The 16,491-nt window shown below is 40.3% G+C and overlaps 1 protein-coding gene across 1 annotated transcript; it reads right to left on the bottom strand.

The window, feature by feature from the left end:
- Positions 1–432: 432 nt before the first annotated feature.
- LOC129778831 (neither inactivation nor afterpotential protein G) lies at positions 433–16,394 on the bottom strand. Its single transcript, XM_055785951.1, has 5 exons — positions 16,099–16,394; positions 15,837–16,039; positions 15,543–15,767; positions 676–1,880; positions 433–620 (listed from the first exon to the last, which is right to left on the bottom strand). The coding sequence occupies exons 1-5, from the start codon at positions 16,277–16,279 to the stop codon at positions 482–484; spliced, it is 1,953 nt and encodes a 650-aa protein (XP_055641926.1). The 5' UTR covers positions 16,280–16,394; the 3' UTR covers positions 433–481.
- Between the last annotated feature and the right edge of the window lie 97 nt (positions 16,395–16,491).

The raw sequence follows: 16,491 nt of genomic DNA, 5'->3' as shown, positions 1-16,491 counted from the left end.
TCGCTGTCGATTCCGATTTCTACATCTTGTAGGATTTTTGCTTTAACAACGTCCGCCGTAAGCACCATACCGGACGACTCTAGTCCTAGGAACATCGGTTCGTACTGCTTCGGTTGACCCTTCATCAGCAGACTCGCCAGCCAGCTATCGTCCACTTTAAATCCTGCTTCCGAAAGCTAGTGACTCGTTGTAAACACCTCATTCACGTAGTCCTGAGTCGTTTGACATATGACTTCTTCATCACGCTCTGCGTCTACCAGCCTTTTGGTCCGGAAGGTGATTCGCAGAGAGAGTGGGAGAGATCAGAGAAGATAAGGACTCGATTGAAGAGTTCGAGGATGTAAAAATGATATCAGAACAATGAATTGAGGTTGACGGTAAATATTGTCAAACAATTCCAAGAAACGGAACGCAGAGATAACAAACAAAATGTGCGTATCCAGTAGGAATCAAAATGTATATTCAAACAATTGTACAAAACTTAACCAACACTGTTCTGATTCATGATCAGATCAGCTGCCTTTTCGGCCACAGCAATGATGATCGAGTTCGGAGTCCCTGAGACTGGAGCAGGAAACACACTGGCATCTACTACCCGAAGTCTACTCACGCCATTAACCCTGAAAATATTCACACTGTAAAAACGATCAAACAAATAAATACATATGGAATTACCTCAGATAGTTTTCCACAACGGCCTCCGAATGCAATCCGATGGAGGCTGTGCCACCGGGATGGTGTCCGGTTAAAGCCGCCACCCGCAAAATACACTCCAAATATCGATCGCTGGGTCTATTGGTGCGGAGATCCTCTTCGAAAGGTCCAAAATTCGAACACCTTTTCAACACTGGCCAATGGATCCGCGCATCGATCTTTTTGAATGGTTCAGTTTCCACGGTTTTCGCAGCTATCCGAATGGCCTTTATCATGCAATCGACGTCAGATTTATCCTTCAAATAGTTTGGGTTGACGAACACTTTGGACTCCATTTTCGTATCGCGCAAGTATACTGCTCCTCTGCTCTTCGGTTGATGGCACGTGTTCAGAAACAGGAATCCTTCCTGGCTCGTGTTTTGGTGCAGGGGAAAGAAAGCTCGAAATACATCCGCCTTAAAGTTGGAAACGTGTCGTAAAGCTTGCTCATCAACACTTCCCATTCCGAACAGGATGATTCCAAACTTGCTCCCCCGGTGGCTTCCTATTCCTGCTACCGCTGTGTTTGCGAGTACACCTTCGCCCTCGATCAAATACTTCCATAAATTCTGAATGTTGAGGATTTTGTCCAGCGTGACGCTGGCGGTCGTGTTGATGGACACAAACAGTGGAAGATTCATATGATCGAAATAATTCTGTCCAACATTCGGGGAGTCATGAACAACGGGTAGTCGGTGGCGTTTTAACTCGAGGCTTGGACCAACACCGGATAATTTCAACAGTTGCGGGGTTTGGATAGCACCCGCGCTTAAAATTACCTCTTTTCTTGCGAGAATCTCAAGTGGGATGTTGGTGTCCGGATTGTCGATGGCTACCCCAATTGCGCGTTTATCTTCGTCAAAAATGATTTTCTGGACGATTGTTCCGGTCAGAATGAACAGATTCGGGCGCGAGAAAGTTGGTCTAAGGTATTCGTGATAGCTGCTCCAGCGAATGCCATCGCGAATGGTGTATTTTGGTGCGTCAAAACTGTACCCCGGGCCCAGCTCGGAGGAAGATTCGATGAAGGTTTTTGTGAGATGATTGGTTTCGGGATCGACGGTTGATATGTGGAGATTTGAAGTATCGGAAGATGGCCGTTGGTCAGTGGGTGATTTCTTTGTGGCGCAGAACTCAAGCAATGTTGATTTGCTGGCGTCAGGCGATAGAGAAGGATACTGATTTTGCTGAAATAATTCAGTGTTTATGTGATATGAGAATTGAATCGGTTCATAAATTGCTTCCCACGAGTCAAATGAGTTTATTGACGTGTGCAGTGAATACTGAATACAGTTTCAGAATATGAAATTACGATTGTATAATCAAGAAAAAAGGGTTCGAAAAATAAGGTTGACCAAAAACAAAAAGACAACTCAACTTTATTTGTTCCGTTTTTTTTAATGAAAAACACATTTATTCGAAAAATAGAATTAATTAATACATTGTTCAAAGTATTGGCCATCACTAGCCACTACTTTTCACCATCGCGTGAGAAGCGTTCTGAAGCCATACCATACAATACTAGTTTTGGTTCTGGAGTAAATCATATTCCACTAAATAGTTCTGTATCGGTCGAAATGAATGGTAATCGGAAGGAGCATACTCTAAGCCATAAAGCGGATGAATCAGAATTTCTCATCCGCTATTTTTAAAATAGTTAGAAGAAATTAACAGATGGAATGTTATCGAATCTTTAACTTTAGAATTACCACTTTCAAATCGTCCAAACCATTCCCTACAATATCTATCCGATGGCACAGAGTCATTCACTTATTCTGTATTTCGATCGATTCGAAATATTTCGAACGACTTGATCAAATTCCATTCTGTATTCCGTTCGAGTTGTTTTTGCATTTCGTTCCGTTTGTTTCTCTTCGAACATTAATGTGCGATTCACATAGAACGCTACGGAAAAGAATGTCCACGTTCCGTCAAAGTCTTCATCAATTCAACATTCAGCACCGTCACGTCATAGTCAAACGAATGATTTATTTAATGTTATTCATAGGGTCGACACCTACAACAGTTTGAAAAACAGAAAGTGGGTTATATCTATGGTATAACCGCAAGGGTGACGTAGGACTATCGTTGATTTAGAGATCATTTGTTTGAAGTTGAATCTGAATTCATTCTGAATGAATGAATATTTGGGGGACTTCGAAAACGAGAGCGTTACGTTGGAGGCACAAGGTTTTATGCATCCAATATTGGATACAGAAATATCCTACTGATGGGGAAGAATAATCTTCAGAAGCTATCCTGTTAATTGCGATTGATTGAAAAATCACAAAACCAAATGTATTTGGTCACAGTGTTACATGGATAGAAAACATTAAAATAAACTTTCTCACATGAATGTAATTTTACATTCCCAGAGGAACTGGCAGATTATTTTCAATAACGATTAGATATTTCCACATTTTCCTCGATACTGGAAGCCCACTAATGGTTAATGCTAACTCGATAACCATCTGTTAATAGCACTTGATTGAAAAATATTTGGTCACAGTGTTACATGGATATAAAACATTCAAATAAACTCTTTCACATGAATGTATTTTTAAATTCCCAGAGGAACTGGCAGATTATTTTTCGGATCTTTCTCGATGCTGAATGCCATCCAAACGGAAAGAATTCCGTGCGTGTATGTGTGTGTGTAGCAGCTACTTCGATGGTCACCTTCTCTTCTCCTGAAGTATCGGCTTCTCTGTGCTCCCTCACAGTTTCAAACAAACTGCTTGCGGTTCAGGGCAGATCTCGATCCTTCGCCGTCCAGCACCCTCAGCAACGATGCTGTCTTGTCGATGTCCTCACGAAAAATGAATGCATCTCACCACCAGAATATCGCTTAAGTATGCTTTTCGTGCGTGATTGAATCGAGAGAAGGCGTGGTTTACGATGGCAATTTGGAATGCAAACTAGAGGGGAATGAACTCTCTGAGCTCGGAACTTTCGGCGACTGAGCAATAATCGATTGCGGGCGCATACAATATTGGATACGGAAATATCCTACTGATGGGGAAGAATAATCTTCAGAAGCTATCCTGTTAATTGCGATTGATTGAAAAATCACAAAACCAAATGTATTTGGTCACACACAGTGTTACATGGATAGAAAATATTAAAATAAACTCTTTCACATGAATGTAATTTTAAATTCCCAGAGAAACTGGCAGATTATTTTCAGTAACGATTAGAAATTTCCACATTTTCCTCGATACTGGAAGCCCACCAGTGGTTAATGCTAACTCGATAACCATCTGTTAATAGCACTTGATTGAAACATATTTGGTCACAGTGTTACATGGATAGAAAACATTCAAATAAACTCTTTCACATGAATGTATTTTTAAATTCCCAGAGGAACTGGCAGATTATTTTCAGGATCTTTTTCGATGCTGAATGGCATCCAAACGGAAAGAATTCCGCGCGTGTATGTGTTTGTGTGTGTAGTGGCTGCTTCGAGATCTTCCCGGGGAACCGTTTGTGGCATCACTCTCCTCCTGATGGATTCCAATCTGGCCTAAGGTGCACAAACAGGCTCTTGGTGACACCGTTCATCCGCGCCTTCATGATAAACGAAGAGCTTCACCACAACAGCGACAACATGCTCCAATCGCTGTTCAATTTGAACTGAGTGGATTTCCGAGCGGCGCTCGCTTATATACCGATTGGTGATTTCAATAGCCTGTTTTGAAAGCAATTTTAAGACTATTGAAACAAGTTTTTGGATCAGAAAGTAACAAGTATAGAACGCGTAGACATTTTATCTTTCGAATGAAGTGTTTATCATACCCTTTCGTTCAGTTGTTTAGGATCTATTAACGCTCAAAATCTCGGTCTCCGGCGTAACGCTTTCGTTTTCGAAACTTTGATTTTACACCCCGGTATAGAAATGAAAGACGTAGTCCTATGTCAAAAAATTATGAGAATCATTGAATTATATTATTTAAATGCTTAAAACTTGCAGTCCCGACCCTTATTCAACAATTATAATATATAGACTGTTTTTCTCAGCTAGTCGCGAATGATTTTAACTGAGAAATTTGTAACTGGGAGATATGTTGGCATAAAAAATGCAACCAAAATCAAAACAAAAGTCGAGACACAAAGCCCAAACAAAAACCCAACGAGCCGTCCGTCTCCGTCAATTATTCTTTTCTACAAATCCTGCCAGTCGTTTTCGTTGAACGTATGCAGACGGGTCGTTACGTTGCCGGTGTATGTGAATGTTTCCATAAGAATTGCATGGGAGAATAATTGACGTAACGCAACGTGACGTGACGTGAACGTAACGTGGATGTTGTATGTGAATCACACTTAGGTAGCATCGACCGAGTGAGAGCTATCGGTGCAACTGTCACAATTTTTCGAGTTGGTTGGTTTGCTTGTTACAAAAAATACAAAATTTTGCTCAACGTATAATAGAGCAAACGAGCAGAATTCTTATCGACTCGATTTCTGTAAAAGGACCCTATATTTTCATCAGGGTGGCTTTCACTCTTTGGCTGGTTCACTAACGACGGTGGATTCATTCAGTTATTGCTAATGTTTCTTCGGGAGCGTGTACCAATGGTTGGTAAGCCATGCTTTAATTCGCATAATTAGTAGACTAATTTCGAAGCTACTCGCATGATTCGTGTTGTTCGATGAATTCGATCAAGGAATTTGGCAACGTACAGAAAATGACACCGCTCATGAGCCACATGCACAGAAAAAGCACGATTTTAGACTCCCCCTCCCCCTCCGTGGACAAGCGTAGACATTTTCATACCCCTCCCCCTGTTGTGAACGTGGACATTTTTGGACATATTGAATAATTGGCAAACTGAATTGCTCATAAATAAGAAATTAGTTTCAAATTTTACTAGCTGTACCCTTCCACGCTTTGCTGTGGCATATTGAGGTTTTATGACAGAGAAATGAGTAGCAAAACAAAGCATATGTTTCATATAGTTTTAATTTCGAAATACTTGTAATACTTTGTTTTCCTATTATCTGCGAAGGTATAAAGGCTATCTGGTTTGACAACACGGAAACGCGCAATATACAGTTGAACAATTCGCATCGGAATATAAATCAATTCCAAAGATTGATCTTGAGCAATGCCAATCGAATAAACATAATTTATAGTTTAGGGATATCGTTCGTACATATTTTTAGTTTGATGTGTATATGCGTTGTAGATAAAATACAAAACTCGAGAAAGGAATTGTCCGGTTTAGGGCTGTCTTCATTCTAACTTATTTTCTGTATCAAACATTTATTCCATGTAACGGAGAAGCATGTTATTTGCAAGTGGATGAAAAATCTTGCACGAGAATTGTGTTTGAAACAAAATATAACATTATAATGTTGAGTTTTGGTAGAAGTACTGAAATTTTATGGTAAAAAAATCAGTGGGTTATATCTATGATATAACCGCAAGGTTCACGTGGAACTACCTTAGCTTAGCAATCATTCGTTTGTTTTGATTAAATTCTTGATTGAATGAAACAGTTTCCAAATTCAATTGAGTTCAATATATTTGCTCTGTGAGTGAGAAAAATGAACAAATGCCGTGTAAAGTCAATTCATTTATTGTGATTGATTGTTCTTCGTTACAAGTAAATTTAATGACGGACCTTTTACGTTTGGTATGATGACTAGAACAAAATATATGTACGGAAGAATTATCAAACGTTTGATGAACCAGCCTAAGGCTGAAAATCTTTCCAATAAAGACAAAAAAAAAGTCACAGGTGGGTTGTGTCCGAGACACGACCGTATAGTTGACGTAGGATTCCGTTAGGCTATCTGTTGAGTTTGGATATGTTTGGAGAATTACATCGTTAAACTCTTTGATAATGATTCGGTGGCCCTGAAAAGGAACGTTTTGTTTGGTTGTTGGGTATTGTTTGTTCACTCCACCAATATTTACCGAGCGATGGCGACAGAAGGATGGTAAACAGTCGTTGGATGGTACGAATCAGATAAAAGATACCAAAGATGGAAGAAGATGAAGAACACCGCCCTATGTTATCCAAAACGAGATGTCTCCTGTGTTATGTATGGATGAAGTAAAAGGAAAAAAACTCTCAACTCTCACCAATTTGATATAAATAATTACCAATACCGAACACAATTATCAATTTTTCTCATTAGTAAAAACATGTTACTTTAATATAGAGAAAACATATTTGAAATGGAAAGGTAATTTTATTTTATAATTTTTACTTTGTAGTATATGTAGAGTATATGGGAAATCACTTTTTCTAATATTTCTTCACTTTTCCAATCTTTTTAGCCGTATAGAGTTTCCTTGGGTGAAAACGAACACAACAAAACAGACTTGAACCAAATGACCAGTTCTCGAGCGGGACACCTTGGTTTTTATTTATGAAAATTGAAATAAATCATTTCATATTTCAAGTCATTTTTAACACAACTGCTACCATATACAATTTTACACTTACACTTGTGCTATCACAATACACAATACACGATCGGTTATTGATATGAAATTCCACGAAGCAACCAACTTTAAAGTTCCAAATTTAAATTTTATTTGCTAGTATTAATCGTATCACTCACCTTACTTGCAATATAAAAAAAACCCCGACTTACATATGTTTTCAATGCCGATTTTCCCCGGGTACCTTGGTTTAGATGTCTCTGTTAGAGAACCCTTTTCGGTGAAAACAAAAGCTCCCACTACTTTCATGTATTTGTAATGTCGATTTCCTCAAGGCAACATGGTTTTAATGTTTCTTTTAGGGAACACATTTCGGTAGGAACAAAAATTCCCTCTACTTTCATGTATTTTCAATGTCGATTTCCCCTAGGCAGCTTGGTTTTGATGTCTCTGTTAGGGAACACATTTCGGTGGGAGCAAAAGCTCCCCCTAATTTTATATATTTGCAATGCGATTTCCCCTTGGCAGCTTGATTTTGATGTCTCTGTTAGGGACCCACCACATGTGTCGTCAATTCGACCAACCAGAAGTGGGTATTTCCGTTAGGATAGCGGTTGAGATTTTTCAATTGTTCGATAGTTAATTACATGATATATATTATTTTATTCAAGGTAAAAAATTGTTATAGAGTGCAGAAATCGTTTGAAAATCTCATCAATCCATGATGAAATGACTGAGCAATAAGCGTTTGAAATTGGACATTTTTCACGATGCGATCGATTTTCGTTTTTCGATTTGTACCCCCATATGTTCCCGAAAGACGTAATCCTACGTCAAAAATTATCAAACGATTATTTTATTTTACATTTCCCTCTGAAGTTTACATCCCAAAAGTGTACATACTTCTCGAATCTCGAATTTGCTTGAAACTGGGAAGTTCATTCGCTTCTAGTGGCTGCACGATTTTCCCAGGTTCCTAAGTTTAGAAGATCATGTTAGGACAGACATATTCCACTCTGCACAAAGACAAGCGAGGACAAAAGTACTCGCAGTTTGCATTTATTTGCAGAGCCGATTTCCCCAGAAACCTCGGTTTTGAAGTCTGTGTTAGGGAAACACATTTCAATCGGAACAAAAATACCCCCGATTTGTATGAATTCGCAATGCCGATTTCCCCACGCTTCATGGATTTGAAGTCTGTGTTAGGGAAACACATTCCAGTCGGAACAAAAATACCCCCGACTTGCATGAATTTGAAATACCGATTTCTCCAGGCACCTTGGTTTAGAAATCTCTATTAGGGAACACATTTCGGTGGGAACAAAAGCTCCCCCTACTTTCGTGTGTTCTTTTTCTTCTTTTTGGCTTTAAGAGGGTTTAAACTTTTCAGTTCACTCGCCTCTAGGCTCTTTCGTGTGTTTGCAATGCCGATTTCGCTGCTTGTTTTAAAGTCTGTGTTAGGGAACATTTTTCGATGAGAACAAAAGTCCCCTACTTTCATGTATTTGCAATGCCGATTTCCCCAAGGCTGCTTGGTTTTGATGGCTGTGTTAGGGAAACCGTAAATCGGGCCAATCAAAACGATGCAGTTAGGGCGTTTAGATAACGCCTAATATTTTACAGTTATTCAATTGTTTATCTAATGAAAAACAACATTTTGTTAGTTGCGATAGATGCGTAGAAATATTCCCTATCAAGTGATGCAAACATCTCTCCTATCCAGTACGAAATGTTCGAGCTATAAGCATTCGAAATCTTTCATTTTTTCCTGCATGTTCTGTGTTTAGGTTTTCATTTTACCCTACATAAATTCCGGTTAGACGTAGTCCCACGTCAAAATAATTTTAAGGGGTAGATTAGAAGATCAATCAATGAACAGTTCTGCGATCGGACCCATGAACGAGCACTAAGTAGGAAAACGTGGAAGTGATAAAGAAAAGTAAATTTTGGGCGGGACGAAGTTTGCCGGGTCAGCTAGTTTAATTAATACAAACAAATGATTACTAAGTCCATAGTAGTCTCACGTCCACCTTGCGGTGATATCATAGATATAACCCATCCATTTTTTCATTCTTTATTTGAGAGGTTTTCAGCCTTTCAGCCTTTCAGGTTCGCCTCAATCCGTTTATTGATAAATACGAAGAATTTTGAAATTCTTGTATAATTGTTATTTAACTTAATTTTGAATGTACAGCTGGTTGTATTCAAAAAAGAATTATTTTTCGTGTCCACGTGGACTCTATCTATACCCCCTCTCAACTCTCCCCATGAAGCTGTCCACGTGGTATGTGGACAGCCTCTGAACGGCTTGGAAGTATCCTTTAGGCCTAACGAATACAACCCTATGTTTCAGATGCCGCAGTTTAATTTTATGTTGATGTTTTTGGGATGACTAGTATAAGAACGCTGAGCCTGATCACCATGTACATCAAATACTGGTGATAACTTTCTAATGAGACAACAATGTGCCTTATCATAGAAATCGAGTCAATAAAAATTTTGCACGTTACCTCTATTTTACTATTTAGATACCGAGAAAGTCTATAACATTGACCGAGTGGGAGCTATCGGTGCAACTGTCATAAAGGGTGTGTCACATCAAATTGCATCACGGAAAAAACGCTGTAGAAATTTAATTTTTAGGAATTATATCTTCAGCTTTCGCTTATAATCAGATAAGAGTGTATAGATCACGTTGGCCATGCTTCACTGTCAATTTTTCGTAAATTTGGAAAAATGTCGTCGAACGAAAAAGAGCGTCGTGAATTAATCCTGCGCACTCATTTCGAGAATCCGGAGTTGTCACATCGGGACATCGGTAAGATGCTGGGAATCGTCCAATCCACGGTCAGCAGAGTACTAAAACGATACTTCGAGAACCAAACCATCGACCGGAAGGTGAAGAACGGCAAAAATGGATGCTCCGTCAGTGAAAAAGATCACAAGCGCGTAGTTAAGCAGTTTAGACGTGATCCGAGAAGTTCGGTCCGGGATGTCGCCAATAAGCTGAATTTTTCAAGTTCATTCGTCCAGCGGACCAAGCAGCGGGAGGGCCTGCGTATATACAAGGTTCAGAAGGCTCCTAACCGCGACGAAAGGCAAAACATGGTGGGGAAAACGCGAGCCCGGATGCTGTACACCGAAATGCTGACGAAGCCGCATTGCCTGGTAATGGACGACGAAACCTACGTCAAAGCGGACTTTCGTCAGCTGCCGGGCCTGTTGTTATTCTCCGCAGAGGACAAATTCAGCGTTCCGGAGGAGATTCGCAAGCAGAAACTATCCAAGTTTGCCAAAAAGTACATGGTGTGGCAAGCGATCTGCTCTTGCGGAAAGCGGAGCGCCCCCTTCGTGATGACCGGCACGGTAAACGGGCAGGTTTACCTTAAGGAGTGCCTACAGAAGCGCTTACTACCACTATTGAAGCAGCACGAGGGCCCGACCATCTTCTGGCCGGATCTCGCTTCGTGCCACTATTCAAAGGACGTGTTGGAGTGGTACGAAGCTAACGGGGTCACCTTCGTGCCAAAGGAAATGAACCCGCCCAACGCGCCGGAGCTTCGCCCAATAGAGAAATATTGGGCGATTATGAAGCAGGCCCTCCGGAAGAACCCAAAAGTTGTCAAATCGGAGGCGGACTTCAAGAGAAAATGGATTTCTGTTAAAAAAAACTACAACCTGACGTTGTACAGAACCTTACGGACGGGGTAAAGAGGAAGGTGCGAGCATACGGGCTTGGGCTCGAAGTATGAATAAAAAGAAAATGCCAAAAGTTGTTTAATAGTTTTTATTTTACTGTCTAAAATTTTCAAAAGGATCGGTCTACTGGGCGAATTTCTACAGCGTTTTTTCCGTGATGCAATTTGATGTGACACACCCTTTACTCGTTCAGAGAATTATTTTGTTTCGGTTTGCGTTTCTGATATTTTCCTTTGGAAAACGTTTCAGGAAAGCTTAAATATACGCAATTAGTAGTAGTAACACTTGCAGTTCAAACAAGAACTCGATTTTCAAAATACGAAATTTGCTCGGTGTGATAGACTTCTCGATTCGATTTACATAATAGGGCCCATAGATGCCGAGCAAAGTCAATAGCATCGACCGAGTGAAAGCTATCGGTGCAAGTGTTAATTTTTCGAATTGTTTGGTTTACTTCAGAGAATTGTTTTGCTCTTGTTTGTCCTTGATATGTTTTGACGTAGGACTACGTCTTTCATTTCTATACTGGGGTGTAAGTTCAAAATTTCGAAAACGAAAGCGTTACGCCCGAGAACGAGATTTTGAGCGTTAATAGCTCCTAAACAACTGAACGAAATGGTATGATAAACACTTCATTCGAAAGATAAAATGTCTACGCGTTATATGCTTGTTGCTTTTTGATCCAAAAACTTGTTTCAATAGCCCTAAAATTGCTTTCAAAACAGGCTATTGAAATCATACCAATCGGTATATAAGCGAGTGCCGCTCGGAAATCCACTCAGTTACGATTGCGCAACGATTCAGGTACGATCGCTGGAATGGATGGATGTTTCCCTAACACAGAGTTCAAAACCATGGAGCCTGTGGAAATCTGCATAGCAAATTAGATGTAAGCTGCGGGTGCTTTTGTTTTCGCTTGCGTTTCTGGAAATTGGAATGTTTCCCTAAAACAAATTTCAAAACCATGGAGCCTGTGGAAATCGGCATAGAAATTTAGATGCAAGCAGTGGGAACTTTCGTACTCGTTTGCGTTTTTGCAAATTGGAATGTTTTCCTAACACAGACTTCAAACCCATGAAGCCTGATGAAAGGTGCAAACTACGAGTACTTTTGTACTCGCTTGTATTTTTGCAAACCGGAATGTGTTTTCCCAATACAGATTTCGAAACCAAGAAGTTGGGAGATCGGCATTGCAGATACATTCAAGTCGGCAATACTTTTATACCCCCAAACATTTCTACACTCCAGAATTCGTTTTGCTATCACGGTCTACAAAAGCGAGTACAAATGCAACGCTTTGGCTCGATAATTCAAGACTGCATTGGAAGATATCCCTTCATGTCACCAGCTCACTGAACTTCTACGCATACCGTTTGATGATTAGGCAAAATGTTGATAACTATTTGCTGTGATAACTACTACCATAATGCATGAATTAACTTAAATTGAGATTCGTTTGCAATTGAATTCGTAAATAGTTTCATTCATTCGCTATTTTAATCAATATACAAAAGATAGCACTACGCAGCGGCGATATCGCACCTAGTGATCCCCGATTTTTTAAATTAATCGTTCATCAGCTAATCGAATACTTTTCAGTAGTTTGTTATTCGATACGATTAATCGCCTCAAATAATCGATTAATCGATTAATCGTTACACTGAGAGAAATAATTCGTTAGAATAATATTTCTCATTTACTAGAAAGCCATCTGGAATCAAAAAGACGGGTGGGTAATGTCGGGGACATAACCGGAGTGACGTAGGACTATACAAAGGGGACAGCTTTTGTTAAATATATATTTTAAATATATTGTTTTCTTTTCTTCTCCTACGTGAATACCTACCTATCTACCTGAAAAATGGATTTACTGTTTACTCTTTATGAATATGTTGATGGTTCTGAAAAGAACCTTTGGTGTTGTGTTTTTGTTATCACTCGATATTCCCATCTTATTCGGTTAAACCTTCCTGTTTAGCTATTGCGTTTGTCACTCGCCACAGCTTTCACAGTTGAAAAATTTCTTCCCATCCAGCTTGTGACATGTTGTTCAGTAAATTACATTTAATGCAACGTGCCGGAGAAACACTTTGCCACTCACTGAAACTAATTGTTGCCTTGATGAGCGCCGAACCGAAGTTGCTCTGTTCTTGATGAGGGTTTTCTGATTGTCGTGAGCAGCTTTGCAAGCCAACTCGAGCACTCCGACGGCCGGAACTCTATAATCGCTGTTAGGTATACTGGTGCTCCGGCACCAATCCGTTCGGCCTAGTTACCCTTGCGGAGCAATCAGTGAATGCGACCAACAGGGAACTGGAGACCTGCACGGTTCGAGTGAGACTTTGCCTTTCCCTTAACTTGTCCTCCTTTGTTACGTCCACGATGTCGATGCCGTACAACCACACGGGTTTACGGTTTGAAAGAAAATAAGATATTTTTTTGGGGTCCGCGTGTTTTATACTCTAGCGGTACACACTCACAGGATAGAGACAAATCGGCAGACTCAGCCAGAGGGGCGAGTCCAACGAGACGAACGAATGAGCGTTAAAAGGGAGCGATGGCAAAAAAATACATTCATTACGACTTGTTCGCTCGTTGGATTCACATGCAGGCTAAAAAGGGTCCTTTTCAGGATCACAAAATTATCTTCAATCTAAAGAGTTTATTGTTTTGTTGTCACTCGATATCCCCATCTTGTTCGGCTAAACCTTTCTGTTTAGCGATTGCATTTGCCACTCGCCTCAGCTTTCACAGTTGGAAAATTTCTTCCCATCCAGCTTGTGACATATTTTACAGTAAATTACATTCAATGGCACGTCGCATTACCACCACTCATAATTCATAATTTCATAATTTGGACCCCGAACTCTATGTTTACAAAAATGTCCAACTAAATATGTCGCAATACAGGTCCGTCCAATTAGCTAAATGTCGAGATAAGTGTAAATTACTGTACTTTCAATCTAGAAGCAATTTAAGAATCGGTGAAAATCAATAAGCTCAGAACAACTTCCAAATTCACATACTCATCATATTCTGGCAAACAAATTATGAAAAAATCAATTTGTGTTTTATTATTATTTTGGATATTGTTTTAGAAAGCATTGAACTGTATTTCCTAAACTCTTTTTTGGAAGGTTTAATGGCCCTGAAAAGCGCCTTGTTTTATGGAATGGTTCCAATTTAGAAAACTTAGTACTCGTGGTTTTGAAAAAAACCATTTCGAACGCCCTCGATGCCGCCTTGTTCTGGATTTGCCACCAAAGCAGTTTGTATAAAGAACAAACTTATTTATTCTGCTACCTGATGCCGTTTTGCGATTGCGTTTGCCACTCGCCACTCGCTGCAACTGCCTGTTGTCTTGATGTCCACCGAACCGAATGTGTTCTGTTCCGAATGCGGGTTTTCTTATCGTCGCGAGCAGCTTTGCCGGCTAACTCGATCACTTCGGCGGCCGAAACTATATAACGCCGGCTAGGTGGACTGGTGCACTGGTCCTAACGCGCTCGGCCTAGCTACCCTTGCGGGGAACTCCAGATCAACACGGTTCGAGCGGGATTTTGCCTTTCCCTTCACTTTTCCTCCTTTACTATTTCCAGACATGGCTGCTTGGGTTGGTTTGTTGATGTGTTGTGATGCGAACCGATGTGGTGTACGGTTTGAATGAGAATGATCGTTACGGCAGCGGAGCGGGGATTTTTAAGCAGACTGGCTGGCTAGAGAATTACGCATGTGTGAGACTGCGACCAATGTTTCGTTAATTTTTTTCTTTTTTCTTTCCAATCGTGCTTCATTCTATTTCGCTGCTGCTCTGGTTGCCCGTTTTGGTCGGTACGATTTGAGGAGCACAAAATGGACCAATCAAAAATGGGCACATAGTGCATTTTGACAATGCTTGATATTTTACAATTATTCAATTATTTATCTCAAGAAAAATGAAATGTTATTCGTTATGATAGATGCGTAGATATATTTCCTATCAATTGATGCAAAAACCTTTGCGATCTATTGAGAAATGCTCGAGTTATAAGCGTTCTATCTTCCATCTTGCATTTTTTCCTACTTGTTCAGTGCCTAGATTTCCATTTCACCCCCTATATCTTCCGGTTAGACGTAGTCCTACGTCAAAAAGTGTTCATCCCGCCTGAAAATCAATTATTATCGTTCACGCTCCCTTAGACTCGTAAACGAAGCTCAATTCGCGTTGACGGCATTCAGCTTCGTTGACCAGTTAGGGGATCGTCAAAGATAATGATTGATTTTCGGGATAAAACTGCAGCGACCGTACGTTTTTTTTTCTCTGGGTTTGGATCGATTAATCGACGTAAATTATTCGTTCGCTTCGATTATTGGTTGCGCAGTATTCGTTCGATTAATATTCGATTTCTGTAGGAAGTATTCGATTAATCGATTAATCGAACGATTATCGGGGATCACTAATCGCACCCAATGAGGATCATCCGAGGTGGCATTATTGCTAATTGAAGAAATACAATTGATTACTAAGCCAACGGCAGTCCTACGTCAACCTTGCGGTTATATCATAGGTATAACCCATCCATAGTTTTTTTTTGTAAACATTTCAGATATGCTTAAATATATGCATTTTGAAACACCAAATCAGTGGAGAATACTCGTAACGAGAATTCCCTAGAATTTGGAGGACAAACAAACAAAGACTTGCTAATGAATCATGACTCCATCATTATCTACACGATTCGGTAACTATTTTCCTTCAAAAGTTGTTCCAACTCACCTCAAATATTTCATCATCATTCAAGTTCGGGTTGCAGGTGCTGTCAATCTTTTTTTCCTCGCCCTTCTCGCGCTTCTCGAAGTACGGCTTCATTCGTTCGTAGCCCCAGTCTAGCGCTCCCAACCTTTCCCATCTCTCGAAATCCTCCTTTATTCCTGTAAAGTGCAACAAATAATTGATTTGTCCCGAGCCACCCAGACCGCGACCGCGTGGCAAGAATTGTTGCTGTAAAGCCCAATGTTAAGAAACACAACGCAATTAGGGTCATGAAGTATCGATTTTAAACACACTCACATTATTGATTAGTCCATGCGATGAATATTTCTGGGGAGTCGTTCGGAAGGACCAATCATATTCGGTTTGCTGCATCGTTGTGCTGAGCAGGGGCACAATGGATGCTGGCCCGAATACCTCACCGGCTTCTATGAGTAATACAGTTACATTCGCAATGCTGGAAAGACGATTGGCGAGAACGCAACCCGCCGTTCCGGCTCCGACTGGAATGAAAATCGATGGATTGGTAATGATAACACGACATTCATATTACCACTCTCACCAATTATAAAGTCGAACGATGAGTTCTGTAATGATTTTGCATGCAGTACTCTGTTTGGTATATGCTCATAGCTTAATCGTATCCAGATCCAGGCTATGATCCCAGCTGAAAATCCAACTAATAATGCGAATGATACCACTATCTTTCTAAGCAAACCCATTTTAACAACGGATCGAACCATTCGGTAGTTATTTCAACACTGAAGACGGAAACTTTACGTCTTTACTTCCTTGCGGAGAAAAGGGAGCTCGACTTATTCCCCAGACACCGGTGGTGTGCGAATAGCACTTGTATTATTTTTCGTTTGAGTAGCGGACTTTCTGAAAAGAGAATGAACCATCCACATTTTGTCGCGGTTTGAAGATAATCTCATTAGTACGAATGTTGCCAATG

Source organism: Toxorhynchites rutilus, chromosome 3 (assembly GCF_029784135.1).
Source record: "Toxorhynchites rutilus septentrionalis strain SRP chromosome 3, ASM2978413v1, whole genome shotgun sequence".
Lineage (NCBI taxonomy): Eukaryota > Metazoa > Arthropoda > Insecta > Diptera > Culicidae > Toxorhynchites > Toxorhynchites rutilus.
Note: the sequence above shows the minus strand (reverse complement) of the source record. Positions and strands in the feature narration are given on the sequence as shown.